At 45.0% G+C, this 26,926-nt stretch overlaps 1 protein-coding gene across 2 annotated transcripts in view; it reads left to right on the top strand.

The window, feature by feature from the left end:
• The first annotated feature begins 5,320 nt into the window (after positions 1-5,320).
• Positions 5,321-26,926, top strand: part of Arel1 (apoptosis resistant E3 ubiquitin protein ligase 1) — a 28,921-nt gene continuing 7,315 nt past the window's right edge. Inside the window, exons 1-12 of one of the 2 annotated variants that reach the window (XM_051149301.1) lie at positions 5,321-5,370; positions 13,826-13,886; positions 14,773-14,999; positions 16,503-16,740; positions 19,850-20,019; positions 20,210-20,390; positions 20,583-20,830; positions 22,693-22,770; positions 24,335-24,476; positions 24,556-24,677; positions 26,155-26,230; positions 26,666-26,775. In XM_051149301.1, coding sequence (XP_051005258.1) covers positions 13,871-13,886; positions 14,773-14,999; positions 16,503-16,740; positions 19,850-20,019; positions 20,210-20,390; positions 20,583-20,830; positions 22,693-22,770; positions 24,335-24,476; positions 24,556-24,677; positions 26,155-26,230; positions 26,666-26,775 — 1,608 coding nt within the window. In that variant the 5' untranslated portion in view covers positions 5,321-5,370; positions 13,826-13,870. Of the gene's footprint in view, positions 5,371-13,757; positions 13,887-14,772; positions 15,000-16,502; positions 16,741-19,849; positions 20,020-20,209; positions 20,391-20,582; positions 20,831-22,692; positions 22,771-24,334; positions 24,477-24,555; positions 24,678-26,154; positions 26,231-26,665; positions 26,776-26,926 lie in introns of those variants that run through there. The other variant, XM_051149304.1, reaches the window with a different exon arrangement.

The raw sequence follows: 26,926 nt of genomic DNA, 5'->3' as shown, positions 1-26,926 counted from the left end.
GGAGCCTTTTGGTCTTTACATATATAAGATATATACAGCTATTTGAACATACCCATGTTTTAGAGTTAGAAATTCATGGAACTTTTGTATTCTTCATTCTTATTTGCAATATTTAACTTGAAAATACCTTTTTTCTCTCTAGTCAACTTCCTTTAGTAGGAGAGATATTGTAAAACATCTATCATATGTTCTCTGGCTTTTTGAGTGTTTTGCATTCCCCGAGCCTGAGAGGCAAGGGGTGGGTTGCAGTATGGCAGCACACCAGCCTTCACTGACCTGGGGCACTGTCCTCTCAGAAGTGTTATGTCACGGGACAGGAGGGTGAGCTCATCTGGTTCTGACTGACTGCGCTGGTCCTGGAAGGCTGCTGTTAGTTGGAGGCACCTCATTACAAGAGTGCTGGGGACCAGTTGGAGCAAGTTCACAGGAGACCCACAGGCATGCTTAAGAGGCTGAAGAGCCTGACTGATGAGGAAAGTTTATAAATGAAAACCGTACAACTTGGCTGAACCAAGACAGCAGAAGTACACAACTGTATAAATATCTCAAGAATATAAACTCAATGGGGAGGGCAGCTCTTTATGGTGAGGTTTGGGATCGGGAGAAAAACATCCAAGAATAAAATTAAGATGGCATAGTTAGAAACTAACAATTCAGAGAGGGTATGGTGGGGTATTTTATTTCTGGGACTCTTTACCTTAACAGGCCTTGTCCCAGCTGATGTGTTTTTTTTTTTTTTTTTTAAGTGTTGTAAAATAGCCTGAAAGATGCATTTTCTTGCATTCTACTTGTTTGTGGAAGCGAAAAGGTGAGAACAGAATTCTTGCATGCTGCCACTACTTCTAAATGAACCCAAAGTGGACTTTCACGTGAGTGTTTTCTTGACCTCTTAGAATAGCATTTTGAGGGCTGGAAAGATGGCTCAGTGGTTAGGGGCACTTGCTGCTCTTACAGAGGACCTAAGTTTGGGTCCCAGCACCCAGCTGGTGGTTTACAACCATTCATAATTCAGGTCTAGTTCTAGGGGGTCCAGTGCCCTCTTCTGGCCTCTCCCCAAGCACACATGAGGTACACATACATACACATATATACAGACAAGACAGACAAACAGCTATACACATAGAATAAAGAAATCTTTAAAAATGTTTGAGTAGCATTTTGAAAACAGACTGAGTCATTAGTATATATTAAAATAATTTTAGGAGCAAAAATATATTTGGTCCTTCAGCTACATTGTATTAAAAAAATCCTCTTGCTCAGCCCTTTGTAAATGATTGAATAAACTTCCTAGTTGTCCTATGAATATAGGCATGAGGCTTTTAAATAAGAACCAGGAGTGATTGTTCGCAACTGTAAGCCCAGCGGTTGGGAAGCTGAGACAGGAGAGTGGTGAGTTTCAGGCTAGCCTGTACTACATACTGAGAACCTGTTTCCTACCCTTAGGGGGAAAAAGAATGGAAATGAGAAACATTTGCGTAATTTTATGAGTTTTCTAGCTTTTCCTAGACGAAGTGTAGTAGGGTGGGAAGAAAATAATTTTTATACCTTCATTGATTTATTATAGAAATGTATTTATATTTATAAAAGGCAGCTACATAACTTCAAGATATGAGCTGGGTGTGGTGGTGCACGCCTTTAGTCCCAGCACTTGGGAGGCAGAGGCAGGTGGATCGCTGTGAGTTCAAGGCCAGCCTGGTCTACAGAGTGAGTCTAGGACAGTCAAGGCTACACAAAAAACCTGTCTGGGGGTGGGTGGGCTAGCTGGTTTAAATGAAGCTCTTGGAATCTGAAGCAGGAGGATTGTGAGTTCAAGCCCCACCTTGGCTACATAGAGAGATCCTGTCTCAAAACCAGATACTTAGAGGTTTTTGCTCCTAGCAACTCAGGAAAAAAAAAAAAAAAAAAAAAAAAAAAAAAAAAAAATATATATATATATATATATATATATATATATATATATATATAAATACATTATCATATATATCTAATGCAGCTACTTGGCTCTGCCTTTTTGTGTAAAAACTAGGTGTAGGCTGGGTATGTGAATGAATGACCTTGGCCATTTTTGTTTGTTTGTTTGTATGTATGTATGTATGTATGTATGTATGTATTGGTTTTTCAAGACAGGGTTTCTTGTCTGACTGGGATTAAAGGTGTGTGCCACCAACACCTGGCTTCTCTTAACTTCTTTATGCCATTTCATTATTTGATAAAAGGCAACTTAAACCCCAGCAATGTGGTATTTGCTTATAGTCCCAGCACTGGGAGGTGAGGACAGGAAAGGAAGTTCAAAGCCACCCTTGGCATATGGTGGGTTAAGGCCAGGCTGTATCATACGAGACCCTAGCTCCAAAAGAAAAAACAGAAAAGTCCAAACAATACTTCTCCTCTTCTCTACCCCCTTCTTAAAGAAAGTAGCTCTCCCAAAATGAAATGTTCTGTAGAAGTAGAAACCTTTTACTTGTCTTCGTTTTATTAAGAATCTGGAACACTGGGTCTGGAGACACGCTCAGTGGTTAAGAGTATTTGCTGCTTTTCCAGAGGATCCGGGTTCAGTTCCCAGCAGCCTTATCAGGCAGCTGCCGATAGCTCCCACTCCACAGGGTCCCATGCCCTTTCTGCCCACTGCAGACACCTGCTGTATCCACACACAGGCACATAATATACACATAATACAGTTCTTTGTTTTGTTTTTGTTTTTTGTAAACAAGCCATGCACAGTGATAGACATCTAAATCTCAGGGTTGGGAGAATTGGGAGGGAGACGGAGGCCATCCTCACTCTGAGCTACGCGAGGCTCTGTCTCAGCAGGCTCAGCTTGTGGGCCGCAAACCCTTTCACAGGGGTCATGTACCAGATAGTCTGCATATCAGATACTTATGATTCATTTCATAGCAGCAAACAGCGGAACAAAATGAATTTATGGTTGGGGAGTCAAGATATATGAGGAGCTGTATTAAGGAGTCACAGCATTAGGAAGGTTGAGGCCACTGTTCTTTCTCAAACAGAGCAAGAATATGGATAGGGTGTGAAAGTTATCTGTAATTACATATTCCAAGATGTGGCCATTCCTTTTTGTTTGTTTGGTTGGTTTTTTGGTTTTTCGAGACAGGGTCTCTCTGTGTAGCCTTGGCTGTCCTGGACTGGCTTTGTAGACCAGGCTGACCTCGAACTCACAGAGATCCGCCTGCCTCTGCCTCCCGAGTGCTGGCATTAAAGGCGTGCACCACTACGCCTGGCCTGATATGGCCATTCTTAACATTTTTGTTTTCCTCTGATTTTTAAAAAATGATTTTTAAAAGAGTTATTTAACATTTTTATTGATGTGTATGTATGTATGCCATATATGTATGCACCCATGGATTCCAGAAGACAATGTCAGATCCCCTGGACCTGGGTTTCTAGGTAGTTGTGAGCTGTCCCGTGTGGGTGCTGGGCAGGTTCTCTGCAGAAGCAGCAATTATTCTTAACCACCGAGGTATATCTCCAATCACCCTTTTAAAATCTTTAATAATTATGCAGTGCTGTTCCTAAGATTGGGCTTGTACTGTTTGGACAACTTGTGCTTGCATTTTCATTTAACGTTTTATTTGTGAGCATTTCAAATCTGGTGTTTTTGTTCTTCAAAAGTTTCATTTAAAAATTATCATATAACATTCTAGCATGAGGTCTTGAATAGTTTACATGACTATTCCCATGTTTGTAGATCCTTTAAACTGGTTCCAGTTGCTAGTGACCCATGTTTTGGCTCATATATTTGGCAACTCTATCACCACATGTTAAAATCCATGCATATACTTTACTCATTTTTAATTATAAAAGTCTGCCAAATTGTTTGATCTTCTGGCCTCCAGTCCTTCTGTTCTGGTTTGTTTAGCACTTTGTGTTTTCTTTTTCCTTCTTTTTTTTTTTTTTCTTTTTTTTTTTTGTTCTTTTTCTTTCTTTTTTTTTTTTTTTTTTTTTCCTGTCCTGGACTTGCTATGTAGACCAGGCTGGCCTCGAACTCACAGTAATCCACCTGCCTCTGCCTTCGGAGTGCTGGAATTAAAGGCATGCTCCACCACGCCTGGCTGCACTTGGTGTTTTCAACCTTGGTTTCCCTCAGCAGAAAAAGGAGCATGGTTGTTAAAAATGTGCATTCTGGGGCCAGGCTATCTGCTTTCTGTGATTCAACTGAGAAAGTGCCTTACTCCTTATGCCCTGACCTATAAAATCAGGACGAGAAGTCCTGTGTCTGTGACTAAAGAGAATGATTTCTGTGTGTGAGATACGAGGCGCTGACAGAGGCTTCTGCCATTAGTGAAACTGTTTCTTCGTCTTTACTCTTTACTGGTTAGTAGCTTCTTTTCATTTCATTAGCTTCTTTATGTTAACTCTGTGTGTGTGCGTACCCATTAACTCCCTTTTGTGTTTGAGAGTTAACTGACTTGGTAACTCTATTTTGAAAGTTGACAGATTTCTCCCTTCCCTTACTTATAGGAGCAGGTTTTACAACTCCTCACTTCCTTTTTTGGTCTTGAACTCTCCATCCTGCATTAGCCTCCCAAGTGCTAAGATTACAGGCATGCACTATAGCACCTACGGAGAACTTTAAATTTATCATCTTTTACCATGTCTTGGAACTGTAAGCATGTGGCCTGCACAGGTGGATAGATGAGCATTTAAAGCTCTGCTGGCTCTTCTTCCCAGCAGAGTCCTGGGCTGTTTCCATGTCGTGGCCTTTTGAGAGCTGCCTCTGCTCTGCTTCCATCTCAGGTCTTGACATGCTTCCCACGCCGTGTCCCCACCCCATTACGCTGCCACTAGGCCTGAGGCTGTCTTGAGTCTCTTGCGTCTGTACTGTAGCGTACCCCTGCTGTGTTTGAGCACCGGAGCATCTGGAGAGAGCCATGCTAGTAGTCGAGAGCTTGTCAGGCGACCCTGTGGACTTGGTGGAGTAGTTTCAAACCAGCCATGCTGTTGCTATTGCAAAGCTTGGTCAGAGTTAGCAGCTCTGGGTTACTTTCAGAAACAAAAGCTTATCGCTCTTTTCCTTTTTTCTTTCTAGGATCATTCTGGGACAGCGGAAGAGATGCCCCAGTCAGTGCTGGTGGTCTCTTACACTAGAGAAGCCCGGCGATGACATACTCTTGGGCTCTATTTCCTCACTTCAGCATCCAGCCGCTTCAGTGCAGAAACACTGACGCCTCGCTTACCGGGACACACGCCATCTCAATGAAGGCCTGATGGGCAGATCCCTTTCTGGTGACTTTTTGGTCTTTTTTTTTTTTTTTTTTGTTCCACGTGCAAGCTAGAAGACAAGTGAAAGGAGCTAAAAGTCCCTGCTTTGGTGAATAACTTGGTTCTCAGAACATGGGCCCTCGTTTAAAGGTGAGCATTGTTGTGTGCCCTGTGGCAGAAACACAGGCAAGCACTTTTCTACAGTGTCAGTGAACTGGGCAAACAGTAAACTCATGTTGTACAGTGGGTTTTGTGGGTTCTGTTATAAAAATAATATATAATATATATACATACACACATATACACACGCATTTTCTTCATTCAGCTATAGCTTATAAGAGGGTTAAATGGGTTGAAGAGATTCAGAGTATTTCAGAGAGGCCTGGGAGAGAGAACCTGGGAAGCTGATAGGGTTGAAAGAGTCTCTGGCAGAATAAAATGTGAACACGCTGGACACTGCTTCACTGTGGCCCCATAAAGTCAGGCCACCGCAGCAGAGCTGAGTCAAGCTGCAGAAGTGAAGTGCAGACTGGAGATAGATCCACACAAGTGGACAGAGATGAGCAAATGGCTAGCCAGGTGGCAGTTGGAGTAAGCCATGCCAGGAGTTGGGAGTGAGCTGAGCTAAAACCAACCGCTGTGGTAGTCAGGAGTTTTCTGGCTGCCAGTTGCATGTGCACCAAACACATACATGTGGGCCACACACACCACACCACACATACAAACCACACACAGACTCTACACATACACACCACACACACAGATCACCCACCCACATGTACACACCACACCCACAGCACACATACACACACACACACACCCCACACATACATGCAAACATACACACACCATGCATACACACCTCACATACAGACCACACACACATACCCCACCATACCACACCCCCCAGCCCCCACATACACACACCGCACACAGCACACATACAGACCACACACATCCCACCACAGACACACCATGCATACACAGCGCACACACACACACACACACACACACACACACACACACACACCATGCATACACAGCACACATACAGACCACACACATCCCACCACAGACACACCATGCATACACAGCACACACACACACACACACACACACACACACACACACACCATGCATACACAGCACACATACAGACCACACACATCCCACCACAGACACACCATGCATACACAGCACACACACACACACACACACACACACACACACACACACCATGCATACACAGCACACATACAGACCACACACATCCCACCACAGACACACCATGCATACACAGCACACACACACACACACACACACCATGCATACACAGCACACATACAGACCACACACATAACACACACATAACACACCATACATAACACACACACACACACACACACCGTACGCACATGCAGACACACACTATATCACACACTCTGGGTAGTCAAGTGACAGGTTACAGAGTGAAGCACCCTCCTCTTTCTTAGGAGGTTCAGGTGAGAGTTGCTCCTTTCCTCCATCTGGTGTACCCCGTAAACTCCTGTGTTGCCTAATACGATTCAGATCCACACCTGTGCTACTGTAGTCTAATTGACGTCACAAATATATAGGCTTCACCCTTTCTACTTCAAGGGAGAAGATATGGATCAGACTGCGCTTGTGGGTGGTGCTGGACAGATTGTGCCTTATATACCCACCTAGGTGCAGGCACCGTCCATCCTCCACCCTCAAAATGGTGTCAGTTGCCACTTGTAAAATTGGGGAGTTTCCTAGGCTAGGTCAATTTTTCTACAGCACAGAGTAACTCAGGACAGGACACAACCTGATCTCAGCACTGAGGATGGATTGTGCTAAGACATGGCAACTGTGGTAGAGAACGAGGGTCGGGGCCACACCCTCAGCTGCTAAGACATGGCAACTGTGGTAGAGAACGAGGGTCGGGGCCACACCCTCAGCTGCTTCATGGAGAGAGCAGGGTAGTGAGGCCACACTGAGATTCGACTGCCTCTGGCAGAACAGTTCTGAACAAATTCTTAACTTTTAAGAAATGACTTGTTTAGCTGAACATGGTGGTGCACACCTGTAATCCCAGCACTCATGGGCAGAGGCAGGTGGATTGCTCTGAGTTTGAGGCTGCCCGGGTCTACAAAGTGAGTCCAGGAGAGTCAAGAAACCAAAAAAAAAAAAAAAAAGAAAGAAAGAAAGAAAGACTTTTTTTTTACAACAGATCTTTCTTTGGTGATGGAGCTAAAATATATTAGGTGTTGCAAACTTGAGGATATAGATGTCTGTCAGCATTCTGACATTTCCTGAAGATAGGCACTTTCAAACATTTCCTCCCTTTTCATAAGTCCTGTGAGCTAAGCCGCTCTAGTATTAAGCAACTTGCCTAGGGTTGAGCAGTCAGCAAAGGTATTTCTGCACTAGAGAACTGGCACTGCGTTGCCATGCTTTATTTTTACTTCCAAGATAACAACAAAAAAAAGCTGTAGGAGTTTGTAGTTCTAATTTTAGCTTTGCTGAGAGATTCCAAACAGTTAGATTGGATGACCTTTTTTTTTCTCTCTCTTTCTCTCATTCTCCCCCCCCCCCCCACCCACCCAAGACAGGGTTTCCTTGTGTAGCCTTGGCTGTCCTGGACTCTATTTGTAGACCAGGCTAGCCTTGAACTCACAGAGCTTCACTTGGCTCTACCTCCCGGGTGCTGGGAGTAAAAGTGTGCACCACCATGCCTGGCCTTTTTTTTAATACTTCATTTGTTTTCTTAAATCTTTTTACCCCAAATACTTGGCTATTTCTGTGGCTTGATTCTTTTTCATGATTCACAGGTACAGGTTCAAAGTTAGGGCCTTCAGTTAGCTCTTCTAAGCCCAGCTTTTTTGTGGTTTGGTTCACCTGTTAAGATGAGAATAATTGTGCTTATCTCGTGGTCACAGTTAGGGTACCTAGTTAAGATACGTGAAGCCCGTTGAGCAATGGTTGCTCTCAGTTCTGAGTGCTTGAGTGACCCTCACTTACTGGGACAGGTGCAGCCTTTCGATACTGTGACACAGCCTGGTCCTCTCTGGAGATCATATTCTAGAACTGTGCAGTGAATTGTCAAACAAGAAAAAGAAAATAAAATTAAAAAAAAAAAAAAAAGAAAATCATACAATGCTTGAGTAAGTTAATGGTTTTGCGCTAGGCCAGGCTCAGAGCTCTCTTGGGCCTCCTGTGGCCCACAGGCCATGCAAGTTACCAGCTTGTCAGTACTCCTGTTGGTCTTCAAGTCTAGAGTGTCATCGGTTGTGAGGTTTATAAAGGCAAGCGTACTGTAGAGGGGAATGCCAGCTTTGCATTGAGTAGAATGCTTACCCTGTCTCTTTATGCTTGGGGTAGAGGGGCAAGGTTCCAGTGCAGTTTGCATAGAAGTGGGAGCAGCGAAAACGGAGGGAACTGTAGGAACAAACTGTTGGAGAAGTGTCATGCATGAGAGAGCTCATGGCCCTCCTTGTGGACATTTGATACACTGACTGATCTGAATTAAATTAGTAATTTTGGATGTTAAAGGGCTTACATGAATATATTGGTCCAAGTGATGATAATGGTGGTTCAGTGGATGTTTTTTTTTTTTTTTTTTTTTTTTTTTTTTTTTTTTTTTTTCAGTGGATGTTTAAAAACTGTATTAGGGCTGGGTGTGGTAGCACCTTAATCCTAGTAATTGGGAGGCAGAGGCAGAGGCAGAGGCAGGTGGATCTCAGTGAGTTTAAGGCCAGCCTGATTGATGCAGTGGTTTCCATTTCAGCTAGGACTGCATAGACAGACCCTGTCTCAAACCAGACAATCAAAAAAAACGTATTAGGGTTAGGAGTGTAGCTCTGTGGTAGACCTCTGCTTAATACACGAGGCCATGGTTTCCATCCCAGGACACCAACAAACAAAACTAAACCTACCTAAAAGAGAGGTTCCCTTTATGAAACACTCTTGAACTAAGCATCTGGACGAAGGAAAGAGCAGACAGTTGATATTTAACCAACACTTTATTCATATTATAGTTTCTACCTACAATTACATTGGATGCTTATGAGTATTTAAAGTATTTCTTGTATGTGTTGTTACATATGTTTATGGGATGTGCATGCTGATGCAGACATACCATGTGCGTATGTGTGTGTGAAGGCCCAAGGTTGATAAGTGCCTTTTGCCTCTATTTTCTGAGCTGGGACATCTCACTGAACCTGAAGCTTATTATCAGTTTGCCTAGGGTGACTGCCACTGAGCTTCAGCGATCTGCTTGTCTCTACTCCCAAGAGGGCTGGGATTGCTGGGGACCCAAACACCAGCTCTTGTGCCTGTGCAACAGGCACCAACTAAGCCATCTTCAGCTCCCATAGGGGAAGCTTTAATTTTTGTTTTAAATTAATTACCTTTGAAAATGAAGGATAAAAGAATGTAAATACCATAAAACAAATTTTTAGAAGTTAAGTACAAATTTAGAGGTAGGAAGAGTTTCTAGATTGAAAATGAGAGATTTTAGGGAGTAAGGGGCTAGGGTTTTCCTTAGAGCTTAAGATCAGGACAGAACAGAAACTGAAAATGGGATGATGACAGTGAACATGACTTGAAAAAATTATTGGCTTATATTAATTAGATACATCTATATAATACATTTTGGTTATATATGCAGGAACATGGACAATTTACCAGAGGCTGTGTTACTGAGGAAAATATCTCCCCAAATATCATTCACTAATTACCCATAAATCCTCAGGAAGGCCTGGGGCCTCATGAGTTCATTCATTTTCCATGATAGGATACTAACAGGCTCCATCTCATGTAGATCTTGTGCAGGCAATTACGGCTCCTGTGAGTTAAAAGGGCAGTGGCCATGCCATGTCTATAAGATAGCATCCCACTATTTCACTCCGTCTTTGGCTTTGACATTCTTTGGCCTTCTCTTCTGCAGTGTTCCTTGAGCCTTGAATAGGGCGATACAGATGTCCCATTTATTGCTGAGCATTCAAGTCATTGGATCAGCTATGAGTCTGCAGTACTCCTGGCCACAGCCAATAGAAGGTTCTCTAATGACCACAAGTGACAACAGCAGTAACTTATGAATATGAACCTAAGTCTTTAGAAGGCAGTTTAAGTCGGGCGTGGTGGCGCACGCCTTTAATCCCAGGACTCGGGAGGCAGAGGCAGGAGGATCACTGTGAGTTGGAGGCCAGCCTGGTCTACAAAGTGAGTCCAGGACAGCCAAGGCTACACAGAGAGACCCTGTCTCAAACCCCCCCCCCCCCAATAAAGGCAGTTTAAAAGGCATTGTTTCCATCTAGCTCAACAACAGCAGTAGCGTCTCTTCTGGGGCCTGTGACCTCACTCATGGGATTTTGACCAGGCTTGCTGTACTGGGAGATGGCTTTGGAAAAAGGCACAGAGACAAGGCATCTCAGGGTGTGTCTGGGTAACATAGAATGGCTATGAGGAGAAACGATGGATGACTGTGTGAGGCGTGGTTAAGGAGAGTAGGGTGTAGCAAGTCCGACAGGGCGGAGAGAACCCCTGACAGTCAAGGAGGAACGAGAAAGGGAGAAGACGTAGAGGATTACAAGCCCAGAATGTGACCTTGGGGAAGACGTGGAGAGGACTGCGTGTTTTAGGAAGGCTTTGGAGCTGTGATATTACAGCAGAGGATGTTTTATAAAGGGCAGACCAGCGGGTGAGGGAGTGACAGAGATGATGCCTTACTCATCTGTTCTAAGAGGAGTGCCATTTGGGAAAAAAGTAGTCATTGGGTTTTAAACTGTGAAGAGGCTTGTGGTACAGATGTAGAAATGATGTATTGGAAAAGGTCTAGGTGATGTAAAAGCCGGTACTAATAATTTGGTTGAGACATAATCGAATAGGAAAAACAATGACTGAGGGTTCAACAAGGCAAAGGTGACGACAGTTCCATCCTGGACGCTCCCCAGTATCTGACACATAGCACTCAGTGTGTGTTGGATGGCTTGCTTTAACTTCTTTTTGTTGTTGTTTTGTTTTATTTTTTGTTTTTCGAGACAGGGTTTCTCTGTGTAGCCTTGGCCATCCTGGACTTGCTTTGTAGACCAGGCTGGCCTCAAACTCACATCGATCCACCTGCCTCTGCCTCCCGAGTGCTGGGATTAAAGGCATGTGCCACCACACCTAGCTCTATTAACTTCTTATATAGATTTTCAGTCACCATGTTAGAATAGTGTCAGGGACTCACTCACTCACTCCCTTGCAAGGTAAGATTTGTAACTGTTAATACATTTCTCCCTTGAGAGGGTCAGTAGAGGTTCCCTGAATTTCCTGTCAGCTCTGAAGCAAAAGAGTTGTGATACTGGTTCTGTAGATAAGTACCAGGAAGCCTGAAACTCACTGTGTTCCAGGCGTAGTTCTAGGCTAACACACTAGCCCCTTAAGTCCTCACAGCCCCCAAATGAAGGACATGAGAGTATATCCCCATCTGGCAGACAAGAAGAACTGGCCTAGCTTGGCCAGGGTCACAGTTTAAGCCTATGAGTCTAATTCAGGGATCAGGTCACCTGCCTTGTTCCTCTGTATTTGACTATATGTTATATTCTATGATTTCAAAGGTGTCATTGTTATGGGGAGTTGTGCCAAAGTCATGCTAAAGGAGATGACAACAGAAAATACTAAATCTTAACTTGTTAGAGCAGCAAAAATTGTGATGCTTGCAGAGGTTGTACTTTAGTTATAGCCTTGGCCCAGCCTTTAGGCTTCTGGCTTGCTGTTTGCCAGCTGCCTCACAGGGGAAAGGTGGTAACTGTCAGAGATGATAACGAGTTTTCCTGCCCCCTCATCTCAAGCCATAATGTATTCCAGGGAGCAAGAGGCTTCAGAGCACAAGTCTGTCCATCAGCCGTGTGCGCTTCACTTTTGTCCGATGCCGTAGCTTCCCCGAGGACCAGAAGTTTCAATCCAGTTTAGAGGTACCTCAGTCAGCTGAACTGCCAAGTTTGAGCCCATGGAACCATCTAGCATAGCCTGTGAGGAACAGAGAGCTGTTTGTGAGCGATATGATGACAGCTTTTCTACATAGAGCCCTGGGAGATGAGCTACTGTGAGGAAGGAGACTCAGTAATTCTAGGCTCGGGGTTTGATCCACATAGCAACTGTGTAGTAGATTTTTCTGGGATATCCTGGTCTGCATGTGCCGACAGTTCCAGTGTTCTTCAGACCCCAGCCTAGATGGGAGTTCCTGTGACAGCTGAGATGATCATTCGCTACCTGCTCTGTGGGTTTCATTTAATACATTATTAGCAAAAGAACTGAGGGGGCATTAGCTGCCTCCACTGTTTATGTGTATACACATATTGAGTGTGTGCATATAAATGTGTGGAGGTGCCCTTGGCCCACACATGCAGGTGATGCCAGAAGTTGATGTTAGGTATCTTTCTCAATTGTTCTCCACTTCATTTTTTGAGGCAACATGTCTCACTAATCCTTGGAGCTTGGATTTTGCTCTACTGGCTGGTCAGCAAGCTCTAGGAACCCTGTCATGTCTGCACCTGCCACAGCTATCTTTTAATGGGGGTTTTGAGGGATCAAATTTAAGTGCTATATATATATAGCCGGCAACTAAGCAACCCCTATAGCACCTTTGGTTTTGGCTTTGACACAAGGCCTATAACTATTGGCAGTCATCCAAGTGCTGAGTCACCTCTCTGTAGTTACAAACTTAAAGCAGTCAGATACAAAAGCACACAGGTGCTTGTTTTTCTTTTCCCTTTTCAAAGTTGTTTTATGCCGTCTAAGATCTGAGTCTAGAAATCTTTAGCTGTCTTGTCTCTAAGCAGTAAGTGTTGGGTGCTGATGTAGACATGTGAGGGGAGGGGCAACAAGTTGAGTAACTGAAAATTTCCCCTCAAACTCTGGCCTTAGTGGACACTAATTAGGATGGAAGTTACTATCCCCTCTTTTTTTGTTCCTCCCCTCAGCTTTCTATCAAAGTCACCTTCCGGAGGGCCCATGAGGCTGTCTGGTGTAGTGACATCATGAATGACTTCGCCTCAGTACCCACTACTTACTATTGGAATGACCCAGAGTTCATTTTGGTTACATAATACCAACATGCTGATCATATTTGCTTGTAAAAAGAAATATCTTCAATTTATATAGTTGTTTCTACTTAGCTGAATTACTTCCAGAGGGCAAATAACAAGAGGGGAAAACGTTCCATTATCTTCTTTCCTTGCATTAATTAGCACCACTTTTCATAGAAGAGGGAAACTGTCTTGGGAACCCAGAGCCTAAGAAGATGAAAGCCGGTTAACCTCATTTTGTAATTAGCATTAAAGCAAGTGGCTGCTTGTGTTCTGAGAGCGGTCAGTAGATTTGAACCTTTGAGGGGAGTGTTGCAGTCTTGCTTTCTCTGTATGACATGCAGTATGGAGCCCCTATCAAGCTTAGCGGAGAGGATTGGGACATTTAGGCATTGACTAGACTAGAGAGAACGGGGACGTTTAGGCACTGACTAGACTAGAGCTGCTTGGTTTAAGCCATATGCTCTGCGTTCTCTCCTGAGGTGCTTTGCGGAGACACGGAGAGACACTGAAGAGGTTTTCTTTTGCAGCTGCAGCTGTGATCCTCGGCTCTCTGCTGGCATTGAAGAGACCTGATGTTTTACGTTATTGGTATGTGATAGCAAGTTCTTTCTCTTGTCTTGTGTGTATTGCTGCCTAGTTCCTATTTGCTCCTTATCTCTCCTCCCTCTCCTGGAAAGTGGAGCAAGAAATATTTCCACTTGTGCCAGAATGTACCTTCACACAGTTGGCAGAGAAGTTCACTCATTTGGGAAATAGTCATTGAGTATAGTCTGTGCCAGACATTATTTATTGTAAAGTCCAAATCAAAGTTTAAAAAAAAAATCATCCCTTAAGGAGTTGACAACATGAAGGGGGAGGTGGGCACGTAGGAAGACGTTAGTAGATACAGACGTTTGAGGATGCCCAGGAGAGGGAACCTCCAGCTGATGGGACTCAGGAAAGACCTTAGCCACGTGGACGAGAGAACAAAGCTTCCAAGTGGAGAGAACTGAAGGCACGTTGTTTTGATGGCTTCTGTGGGGGGCAGCACAGAGAGGAGGGCGGGGGGCCGCTGTGTAAGCTTCATGGTAAGAACGGGGTCAGCAGACTTTAAAAGGCAGAAAAGCAAATACATTCCAGTTTTGTAAAGCATGCACACACTCAGCTCTACCTGAGTGGTGCACAAGCCACTCTTAAGGACCAGGTGACGTGATAGCGCAGCATAACCTCATTTATAGAGAGCAGGCAGGGGGTGGGATCTGCCCTGGGTGTACAGTAACCTACTCTTACTCCAGACATTTCTCCTTGAAAAGACAAAAGACAAAAACCAACCAACCAACCAAACAAAACAAACACTTTTCTCTTTACCCAGCATTTTGTTTTTGTTTTTGTTTTTAGTCTTGCAGGCTCATTTTTACTTTGAAGCTTTGTGAGCTCGCCAGTCTGTTTTATAAATGTGTAACGGGCAGGTGGTTTGTTTCTCTCTCTTATGCAGGTGGAATCACAGTGTCTGTGGTTGCATTCTTCTTCACAATTAAGTTCCTCTTTGAGCTTGCCGCACGTGTAGTCAGCTTTCTTCAGAATGAAGACCGTGAGCGCCGAGGGGACCGGACTATTTATGACTACGTGCGGGGAAATTACCTGGATCCCCGGTCCTGCAAAGTGTCCTGGGATTGGAAGGACCCCTATGAGGTGGGCCACAGCATGGCCTTCCGAGTGCATGTAAGGGAATGTTTTCTGTCTCCGTACCCACCGTGGTTTCTGAGTCATTTGCTTTCCAGAGACCAGCGCTGTCTGGGTGGTACAGGCTGGAATGTTAACATTTTCCCTTGTTTTTCAGTCCCTCCCAGGAGCTTGGGAATTGTTAATATCTCAAGAGCCTTGACTTTTCCTGTCCTTTTGGTTTACTGGGTACATGGCTTTGATGATGTGTCAAGCCTAATGTTACTTTTTTAAAGAAGGAAAGCAGTATTGAGGCTGCTTGTAGTTGTACTACTAGGGTGCTAGCTCATGGGAGGTCGATGCAAGAGCTCTCTCTGATCAGGAGTTCAAGGTCATCTTTGTCTCCATAGGGAGTTCAAAGCCATTCTAAGCTGTATGGGGACTCTGGTTCAAAACAAAACAAAACAAAACAAAATAACCCATCAAACATTTTTAGTCCCAGGAGCTAGAGGGAGGTAAAGTTCTGTGAGTTCTGGGCCAGCCTGGTCTACATAATAAATTCTAGGGCCAGGGCTATATTGTGTGACCTTGTCTCAAAAAAGAGAGGGGGGGGGGGCGTGAGACGGGGGGGAGGGAGGGGGAGGGGGAGGAAAGGAAGGATGGGAGGAGGTATAGATCAGGAATTAGTAAAATCTAACATGGAAGCCCAAGCAAACCCATGTTCTATTTCTGTAAATACCTCCTCCTCCTCCTCCTCCTCCTCCTCCTCCTCCTCCTCTTGCTCCTCTTGCTCCTCTTTCTCCTCCTCCTCCTCCTCCTCCTCTTGCTCCTCTTCCTCCTCCTCCTTCATTGCTGTTATTTGAGACAGGGTCTCTCTATGTAGCTCTGGCTATCCTTTAAGTTACTATATAGACCAGGCTGGCTTCTTACCCATAGAGATCCACCTGCTCCTGACTCCCAAGGGCTGCCTGGCATTGTAAGTGCCCTTTAATGGGAGCACAGCCACATTCATTTGTCCTTCTGCCACTTTCTCATTTGCGTAACTAGGATAGTTGTGTATGGTCTGCACAGCCACACTTACTCTCTGGCACTTTACAAAGGAGCTTTATACCCATGCAGCAACTGCCCACTGGGTAGTGTTAAGTTTGGTGTGTGAGCCTGAACCGCTCCCCTTTGCCTGGTGTTACTCTTCTCCTCGGTGCCAGTGCTAGATGCTGTGCTGCTGGCTAACTGCCTGCACATTTAGGTTAGCATAATAGTGCTGGGGACCCCGGGGAGGTGGCACTTACTGTTCAGTAACCTCAAGTTCAAATTGACCTTGTGTTGTATGCTGCCCTGGCCTCTGCACAGGCAAAGAACTTGTCCATGGCTTAATGGCTTTCTTTGTCACATGTGTGAACTTGCCTCTCACTGGGTTCCTAAGAGCAGAACTGAAAGGAACAGCCAGGCTCTGAGGTTTACCAGTGTGGCCTTGGCCCGCTGCTTCCTCTGCCCAGAGTCTTGTCACATGGAAGTGGCTCCCTCTGTTTTACTGATAGTGCCTACCCCCCCTCGCCGTTGCAGTTGTTCTATAAGAATGGACAGCCTTTCCCCGCACATCGGCCCGTGGGACTGCGAGTTCACATCGCTCACGTCGAACTAGCAGTGGAAATTCCAGTGACCCAGGAAGTCCTCCAGGAGCCAAATTCCAATGTGGTAAAGGTGGCCTTCACTGTGCGCAAGGCTGGGCGCTACGAGATTACTGTGAAGCTCGGTGGATTAAACGTGGCCTACAGTCCTTACTACAAAATATTTCAGCCTGGTAGGTTCTTGGTTCGTTCTTTATTTCTCCCTTTACTCCACCGTCCCTTCTCTGTGCTTTCTTCTTCTCTTTTCTGGTCAGGCGTGGTGGGATCCCCGGCCTCATGCTAAGCATGTGCCCTTTAAAAAAAATAACACATTGAGATTTTGCTCACATGCCACAACATGTATCAGTTTAAAGTGTAGCAAGGTTCAGAATCCATTGCTCAGCAGATACCACCACAGTCAATTTTAGAGGAATTTCGCCTTGCCATCAAGAGACCCCAGACCCATTAGCAACTCTGTTGACCAATCTCCAGCCACAGCCGCTAGTCTGTTGCTGCAGTGGGGTTGCCATCTCTGCACAGTTGTCAGTTCTGTCTCTAATCATGAAGTATGAGGCCTTTGTAGGCTCTTGTTTGACTTAATGTAATGCTGTTCAGGTATCCATATGCATCATGTTTAGTCCTGTTCTTTTACTTGCCAGATAATATGCCTTGTATTGTTTGTCTTTTTGTAACTTGTAGACATCTGGGTTGTTGCTTCCTGTGTTACCTCTTGACTAACAAGGGTAAAACTACTGTAAACATATGTACAGGTTGTCTGTCTGTGTCTGTCTGTATCTATCTATCTATCTATCTATCTATCTATCTATCTATCTATCTATCTCCAGGGAGCATATCCAGGCCAGAGGTCAAAGGACAACTTGGGGAGTCAGTTCTTTCCTTCTGTCATATGGGTTCTGGGGGTCACACTCAGGTCAGTGGGCTTGGAGGCAATGTTTTCTTTTCAAATAAGAAAAGTTGTATTACTTTTGTGGTCTTTCCGGCATCTGCGTATGGGTCTCTATGTGGGCATGTGTTTGTATTTCTCCAGGAATAGAATTGCTGAGTAATCAGTCTGACCGCCTCTTAAGGGCCAAGAATACCAGAATAGAAAGGAGATACATTTTTCTGAAAATTTTAAAAAGATTTTTCAAGTAAAAGTACCTTGGCCTAAATCCACTGGTACCATCAGTATGTATTTTCCTTCATACTAAAGAACATTTGTCCATAATTCATGCCTTTTCCCTTTGTGCCTTTATGTCAGATGACAAATGCTCACTGACACTGAGGTCTAAACTGCAGGTTCTGGCTCTTGGTTCTACAACATCGGCGTTCGGTGTTCTGAGGTTTTATCCCAGGTGGACTGCTGCAGCCGGGCAAAGGGAGGGCGCATCTCCTCCTCCAAGGAACCCTGGAGGAACCAAGACTTAACCCATTGCTCCTTCAGGTTGAGTCAGGTGGCCAGGACCTTTCCAGCCTCAGGTCAGAGTTAAGGCTCCATCTTGGAAGTGTTTTTCCTGCTCCCAAAGCTGCCCACAACTGTATTCCTCGTCAAGGGGACCCAGGGTATAGGAGGACAGGGACCACGGAGATGCTTCCATCTTGTCTGTCGCTCACTTCAGGTGTTTTTGTATACTTTTTAATTAGAAAGTTTTGGGTTTTTACTGTTATGGTTTGAGAGCTTCAAATAAATTCTATGTACTAGTCCCTTGTCTGCCGTTTTTCTCTCTCATCCTAATAGAATCTTCCATGGTATAAAACATTTTTCCTTTCATGATCATGCTTTTGATGTGTAAGATTTCTGGCTAGTTTCAGACCCTAAAGGTTTTTCTCCACTGGTTTTTCTAAACGTTGTATTGCTTCACATCTTATGTTAAAACCATGCTCCATTTTTAGTTAATTTTTATATGTGAGACTTGTGTCAAGGCTCTTTGATTTTTATCCTCAAAGCTCTCCGTTGCCCAGGGACCGTGTGCAGAGAGGACGTCTTTCCTTCATGATTAGGGCTTTTGCAGCGTGGTCAAATATCAGCTGTGTGTGTTGGCCTCTCTTGGGTTCTGTACTACAACTTTGGTTGATGTGTTTGCCCCAGCCAACACAGCGCCTTGACTGCTATTTGTCATGTCATGGGCCCTGGCTCTTTTCCATTTATTCTTCTTTTTCAAAATTGCTTTAGCTAGTTCCAGTTCATTTTCTTTGTATAAAGATTTTGGTGTGATGTTTAATTCTATCAGCATTTTTCTAAGATCTTAGTAAGAATTGTATTAAACCTTTATTTCTTTTCTTATTTATTCAATTTGTATACAGTGCTCTGCCTACATGTACATCTGCAGGCCAGAAATAGGGCACTAGATCTCATTATATATAGATGGTTGTGATCCACCATGTGGTTGCTGGGAATTGAACTCAGGACCTCTAGAGGAACTGTCAGTGCTCTTAACCTCTGAGCCGTCTCTCCAGCCCCTAAACCTGTTTTTCAATGTGGGCCAGTTGGCACTTCTCTGTGTTGAATCTTATTTGCAAGCATGATATGTTTTATGTATTTGAATGTCCTCACACCCATGCACAAGGAACTGTACTAATTAGACTCAGCGAGTTAAAAAAGGAGGACATAAGTTGGGATGATTTGTACCTTTTTGATACACTATAGTTTTGGTTTTGTCATTTTCAGTGTTTTTTAAAAAATTCATTATTTGTGTGTGTGTGTGTGTGTGTGTATGTGTGTGTGTGTACACATTCAAATCACAGGTGTGTATACATAGAGATTAGAGGGCCTTTGTGAGATTTTCTCTGTTTCTACCTTTCATGTGCTCTGGGAATCAACTTAGGTCACCATGTGTGCACAGCATGCACTTTACCTGCTGAGCTTTCTCACTGCCTTTGGCCTTTTGTTTTGTTGTTGATTTTTTGTTGTTGTTGTTGTTTTGGGGGGGTGTTTTGTTTTTTTAGACAGGGGTTTTTCTATGTAGTCCCAGCTGTCTTGGAACTTGATATGTAGACCAGGCTGGCCTTGAACTCATGGCAATGAGGCTGCTTCTGCCCCTCGGGTGCTAGTAAAGGTGTGTGCCACCATGCCTGGCTTCAGCACTCAACTTTACAGTCTACCTCAAAGGTTCCCTGAGAGATTGTAGCACTGTGTTTGTGTTTTCTCAGTTCTGTCTTTCAGATGCTTTTCTCATTTTGTGTGGTACAGAAAGAGGGTAAAAATAACAAGAAAAACAAAAACACTCCTCAAAGCAACAAAACCAAGTCACCAGAGTTCATGTCTGTGACTCTGTTTCTTTTTCTTGGGCTTCATTGTTTCAGGAATGGTGGTTCCTTCCAAAACCAAAATTGTGTGCCATTTTTCTACTCTCGTATTGACCTGTGGGCAGCCGCACACTCTGCAAATAGTGCCCCGGGATGAGTATGACAACCCAACCAGCAACTCCACGTCCCTGCGAGATGAGCACAACTACAGCCTGTCCATTCATGAGGCAAGTGCCTTCCGCTCCGTGCTTGTCCAAGGAAGTCAGGCTCCCTCCTCTGTTACCCTCTCCCCCAGCTCTTCTCCCTGATGCCTGAGCCCTCTTGTCTTTGTCTGACAGTGCCTGTCCCATTAGGAAGTGTAAGGCTCTTGGTGAAGCAGAAAGTGATACATGTGACGTCACGCTTTGCTTCCTGTAGCTTGGTCCTGAAGAAGAAGAGAATAATGAAGTCTCATTTGAGAAGTCAGTGACGTCCAACAGGCAAACATGTCAGGTGTTCTTGCGGCTCACCCTGCATTCTCGAGGTTGCTTCCATGCCTGTATTTCATACCAGAATCAACCCATCAATAATGGCGAATTTGACATTATTGTCCTGAGTGGTGAGTTGAAAGCTGTGATGTGGTCTTTGCCCAACCATTTCCTCCTCGTATGTCTGTCCTCCAACCCACTCCACAAACATTTGATATGCCAGCCATATTTACCTTACTGCCCCGTAGGTCACTAAGTGACCGTCAGTAGGTAAGGGTGCCCTCCCGTGATCCCTGTCTCAAACCTTACTCCTTGTACTTCAGATGCTGAGAGGAACATCGTTGAGCGCAACGTGTCCACCTCAGGAGTGAGCATTTACTTTGAGGCTTACCTTTATAATGCTAACAACTGTGCCAGCACCCCTTGGCATCTTCCTCCCATGCACATGAGCTCTTCTCAGCGCCGGCCCTCCACTGCTATTGAGGAGGATGATGAAGACTCGCCCTCGGAGTGCCACACCCCTGAGAAGGTGAAGAAACCGAAGAAGGTGTACTGCTATGTGTCACCAAAGGTTAGAGCTTCTATTCTTGCCTTCAAGTCAACCACCTGAGTCTGTATATAACTGGCATTTAGTGACAGAAACCGTAAAGTGACATTAGGGCACGGTCATCTCCATGTAGGGTTTCTGGGACACTGAAAGAGGCTTCCTGGGTGGGACAGAAGGTCGCCATCTCTGCTGCTGCAGTGGTTTGCTTTGTCTGAGGGCAGATCTCCGCCATGGCCTCTGTGTCTCTTGGCACTGTCGAGTGCCTGAACATTCACCCGCTTTGGGAATGCTGGGGAAGATTTCCTGAGGTGCAGCTTGCAGAATGGTACAGAGGGCTGCTTCTGACCACTAAGAAGTCCTCATGAGGATAAAAGTCACTATCGGCCTCTTGTGCTGTTTTGAAACCATTTGATTTTCCATTTTGTGAAAAATGTGAAATCACATTAAGTGGTTGTTGCTACCAGGCTTCAAGATTGTAATGAAATTCTGGCAGAGGCAGGAAGGTGAACTTCCCAAGCCCTGAGCTCAGACATGATTCTTAGGGATGTTCTTTTGACTGCATTTTCTTCTTCCAGTCTGCACACAAATGAGACTATTGGAGTAGCCTATCACATCCTTTAATCTCCAAGACTGGCTTCCAATTCCCTTGTCCTTTTAATGTTCTTCTGTGTGCCATACTTACGTACAGATCTAGCCTTCCTGTGGAGTAGAGGGATGGCAGTGAGGTCGTAAATGGGCTGAAAAATGCAGAAGGTCTGCACTGAATTATTGTTAAAACTGGCAAACTGTTTTCTCTTTTCAGTGCTGTTGGAAGTTTTCTTTAATGAAAACAAGTCTTTAAATCACAGGGGAAATGTAGAGGCCAGGGATGTAGGTCAGTGGTAGAACATGCCTAGAGCATGTGGGGGGATGGGGAATGTAGTTCAGTGGTAGATCATGCCTAGAGCATGTGAGGGGCTGGGGGATGTAGTTCAGTGGTGGATCATCTCTAGAGCATGTGAGGGGCTGAGGGATGTAGTTCAGTGGTGGATCATGTCTAGAGCATGTGAGGGGCTGGGGGATGTAGTTCAGTGGTGGATCATGTCTAGAGCATGTGAGGGGCTGAGGGATGTAGTTCAGTGGTGGATCATGTCTAGAGCATGTGAGGGGCTGAGGGATGTAGTTCAGTGGTAGATCATGCCTAGAGCATGTGAGGGGCAGCCTAAACACTGAAAAAAGAAAATGTATGACACAAATTCGCCTAACAGATTTCAAAACAGACCAATCCTGCATTATCTTCTCCTCCTTTATAAATGGCCTAAGAAGAGCCTTCCTGGACCTCATGGTAAGGAATTGAGATGAACTTTCGTGTATGAGGTTTTGCTGAGCTTCCCACCAGCCTGCTCACACAGGTATACACGTGTCTTCTTCCTGCCTGGCCATCCATGCCAAGTCCTTAGTACATTCAAATAGGCGGAAAGGCAGGCTTGGTGGCCCACACCTATAGTCCCCACACTCAGGAAGCTGAAGCAAGATCACTGTGACATCAAGGACAGCCTGGGCTGCCTAGTGAGTCCCAGGAAAGCCTGTCTCAGACCAACCCGGCAGTAGATCCAGTAGGCAGGGAGCAATGGGGATGGCTGCTCTTGGCTCCTGTTTGTGGCCTCAGGGGTCACTGAGCAGCAGCAGGCGGGCAGGGGTCCTGGTTGATCCAGGTGAAAGGTTTGTGCTCATGAAGTAAAGGCCTAACTCCAGGCATTTCAGTGAGTCCCACTTGAGCATTGCGGTGATGACTTGCACCTAGGAAATTGCAGCGTCACACAGAGAAGACTTTGGTGTTTGCCTCGTAGCACCCAGACAGGGCACCCGTACTTAACCACTCACTTCATCTCCTGTGTCGTCCCCAGCAATTCTCAGTGAAGGAATTCTACCTGAAAATCATCCCCTGGCGCCTCTACACCTTCCGAGTGTGCCCTGGGACAAAAGTAAGTGAACCTCAGGTCTGCCTTGTGCTGAGCAGCCCTCGGCTTTGGGTGGTCAGTCTTTTCTCTTTTTATTGAGGGCTTTCAGTGTGCTCCCTCTATGCACAGATACATTTCCAAACAAAGGAAAGGTTATCTCCTCATTAAATGCCACGAACGTCAAGCAGTGTGCTAGTGAGACTGGATACTTTACCAGTGTCTTTTGTCTTCAGCACCACTTTCAAAGGATGTTGGGTCCTGTGCCCACGCATGGTCCCCTGTGTGCTGAAGCTCATTTTATGAGCAGGAATGTTCTTGTGTATTAAAACATTTGGCTTTTTTGGTTTTATTGTTGTTTTCAATTGCTCTGGACCTAAATCTAAGCTTTAACTGGGTATGTTGTTTATAAAGATCACTGTCTGCCAGCAGTTGCTGCTTTGTGTGCCTTCACTCATATTCCCCTTCTTGTGTTTTATATTGGAAGGCCTGCAGTGTTGCCTGTGATTCTTACTTAAGGCAGTTTCTCTGACTCAAGTAGCATCAGCAAAAACTAGTAAGATGGTTCAGTGGATGAAAGTACTTGTCAACCAAACCTGACCACCTGAGTTGAATCCCAGAACCTATGTAAAAAACCAAATGTGGGGGCTGGAGAGATGGCTTAGTGGTTAAGAACACTGGTGGCTTAGTGGTTAAGAGCACTGACTGTTCTTCTGGAGGATCCAGGTTCAAATCCTAGCACCCACATTGCAGCTTAACCTGTCTGTAACTCCATAATCTCACACCCTTACACAGACACACATGCAGGTAAAACACCAGTGCATGTAAAATAAAAATAACTGTGTTTAAAAAAAAAAAAAAAAGCCAAATGTGGTGGCACATGATTCCAGCACTTGTGTGGCAAGATAGGAGGCACGGGCAGGAGAGTCTCTTGGAAGCTCAAGGGCCAAGTAGCCTGAAGTATTCATCAAAGCAGAACCAACTCTTAAAGACCCTACACAAATACACAGCACAGACGCACGCACACTAAAAACAAGGACAAAAAGTCAAATAGAAAACTATGAACTGAGCTAGGCTCATTGGCACAGGCCTGTAATCCTAGCGCTCAGGAGACAGAGGCAGGCAGATCTCTGTGAGTTTGAGACCAGCCTGGTCTACAAAGTGAGTTCAGGACAGCCAAGGCTTTGCAGAAAATCCTTGTCTTGAAAAGCAGAGGGGGCAGGGGCAGAGAGGACAGAGAGAAGAAAACTATGAACTGTAGAACAGTGAGGTAGGGCTGGGAAGATAGCTCAGCAGCTAAAGGTGCCAGCCAAGCCTAGTGCCCAGAGTTCAATCTTCACCCAAATGGTGGGAAAAGAGAACTGATGCCTACAGGCTGTCCTCTGACCTCCACATGCATGCTGTGTGCTCTCATATACATTCGTGCTAAATAAGTGGATACGATAAACATGAGACATACTCCTGGCAGGTACTTATTTGGAAAACACAGAATTGCCTTGCTTTTGTTGTGTGTGTAGCAGAGTAGGCCTGTGAAAGGCTTCGCTGGAATTAAGGGTTTATAGATAACTACTTTCTAAACTGCCTTTCATAGTTTTCGTACCTTGGCCCTGACCCCGTTCATAAGCTGCTCACGCTGGTGGTGGATGATGGCATTCAGCCTCCTGTGGAGCTAAGCTGCAAGGAGAGGAACATTCTAGCAGCCACTTTCATTCGTTCCCTGCACAAGAACATTGGTAAGGGTGGGGAAGGCAGTGGACTTTCTGGCTGTGGGGCCACTGAGACTAGGCCCTAACGAAGCATGCTGCTCCTCAGGAGGCTCCGAGACCTTTCAAGACAAGGTGAACTTTTTCCAGCGAGAGCTTCGGCAGGTCCATATGAAGAGACCTCATTCCAAAGTCACCCTGAAGGTCAGCAGACATGCCTTGTTGGAATCGGTAGGTACCATTTCATCTTGATACGCAAGTTCTCCAGCTAAGGACTTCCTCAGTAGGTGCCTATATCCTGCAGTGTGTCCTTTCTTTTGTCTCTTCTTTTAATATAACAGATCCCTCCCTTTAAGCATACTAGAGACTGTTTGTTCTTCTCGTTGTGTATACACTTACTATGCTGGGCCGGGGCCACTGTGAGAGGCCTGCAGCTGAGGGCACAGCCTTCTGGGCTGTGCCAATGGAGTGCCTGTGCAGTGTGCAGCATTGGGAGCGGAAGTGCTGGTTGGAGAAGCAGTCTGTCAGAGCGTCCCTTGGGGCAGGAGCTCTTGCTGGGTTAGAAGGAAGTTAACTCTTGTTGTCACTTGGGTGTGGTAGAAATGGAACACCTGATGAGTGTCTGTCTCCACCACACAGACACTGGCATGGAGCTAACATTCCCCAAGAGTGAGAAGGCTTGGTGCCTGTCCAGAAAGTGTCTGTGGTGCTTGGCTCTGGTTGGAGTGACTGGAAACCCCCTTTCTGAGCCACACTCTCCCCATGTGGCATGGCTCCCTGTGTGGCCTTGCTTGTGGTAGATAAAGATGTCTAGTGCATAGTCTGTACTTTACTGAAAATCAAAACTCCTTAGCTTTTCTTTATAGCTTTTTGCTTGAATCTTAAAAAAACAAGCCAAAACTTTTCTGTAAGAGGTTTTTCATTAATAAAAATGGAGTTTCTAAAAATAAAAATGAGAGGTTCTAAAAAAAAAAGAAACAATCTTAACTTTCAAGTTCCAAATAGGATTGTTTGTTTCCTCTAGTGAGAAGTTGTCACAGTGTGGGCCAGGTTGACTTTGAAACTTGCAGCCCTGATGTTTCCTGGGATCGTGGGGATTTGCTACTATGCTTAGGTTTTTTTTCTTATTTAACTTTTTATTGATTCTTTATGGATTTCACATCATGCACCCCAGTCCCACTCAGCTCCCCTTCCCATCGTACCCAGCCTCTTCCCTTGCAACCCCCCCCCAAAAAAGAAAAAGAAAAAGGAATCTCATTGTGGAAGCTGTAGTGTGTCCCACAGGATACCCTTCTGGCCATACTTCTTTACTTGCAAGTGTCTGTTACAATGAGTGATTGGTCTCTTTCGAGGCCTCTGGGGTCATTTTGAGCATGGTCTGACTACCTAGGCCCCATGGCACCAGTCAGAAATGATCTTGGGGGTGCTTAACCCACCTGGGCTGCATGGCACCGAGTTGGGGTCATCTTGGGTGTGGTCTGCCCCTGTTTTGTTTTGTTTTTGTTTTTGTTTTTTCATACTAAAATTCTCCTGGAGATCTGCGTATTTGAATATAAGGTCATATCACTGAAATTTACTTGTGTGCGTATGTCTCACTTCCATGTAGTGGTTAGCTCAGTGGACAGCAATGTTGCTCTTGAGGTTCATCTTTAAAAGGTTAGGGATGCCAGCCAGTGTTGTGACAGCTTTCTTCCTTTCTTCTTTCTAGTCTTTGAAGGCCACTCGGAACTTTTCCATCTCAGATTGGAGCAAGAACTTTGAAGTGGTTTTCCAGGATGAAGAAGGTAGGTCTTGAAGTTTCCTTTTATTGTTTTAACTCTCCTTTCTACTCCCACACTCTCCAAAAAGCCCAAACCAGCCTCCTCAACTTCCCCAAAAGACCCGGTCTCCACGAGTCAGGAACCTGACTGGATGGCATGGTGGAGCATCGAGACAGGGGTAAGCTCTTAGTGTTCACACCAGAAGGACAAAGTAGCCACTGTAGACCCAGGAGTGTCGTCCGTCTCCTGGGCTTCCTGACCTTCTGTGTCTCTGTGCTTCGTGACTAGAATGCCTGGGATTCTTCTGAAAGAAGTGGGATTTCAAAAGTGTTCACCATGTACGTGAGCTGCAGTGAAGAAACGGAAGGGAGAGGAGAATGCTGAGTGATAACTGAAGGAAGAGAGTAATAGGAGGTGGGGTAAGCCAGCATCACTTTTCATTTGTGTTATACTTTTCAGCTTTGGACTGGGGAGGGCCTCGCCGGGAGTGGTTTGAGCTAATCTGCAAAGCACTGTTTGACACCACCAGTCAGCTCTTCACCCGGTTCAGTGACAACAACCAAGCTCTGGTGAGTCTGCGCCTTCCCTGTGGTGGGCGGGAAGTTAAACTCAGTAAGTAGAGGTCACACAGCTGACCTGGGAGTCTGGGTGACTTGTGTTTTGCTCTTAACATGCTGATCATAATGAACTAATCAAGTTCCTTCCCTTTTATTTGGCTCC

This window comes from Acomys russatus, chromosome 1 (assembly GCF_903995435.1).
Source record: "Acomys russatus chromosome 1, mAcoRus1.1, whole genome shotgun sequence".
Classification (NCBI taxonomy): Eukaryota; Metazoa; Chordata; class Mammalia; order Rodentia; family Muridae; genus Acomys; species Acomys russatus.
Note: the sequence above shows the minus strand (reverse complement) of the source record. Positions and strands in the feature narration are given on the sequence as shown.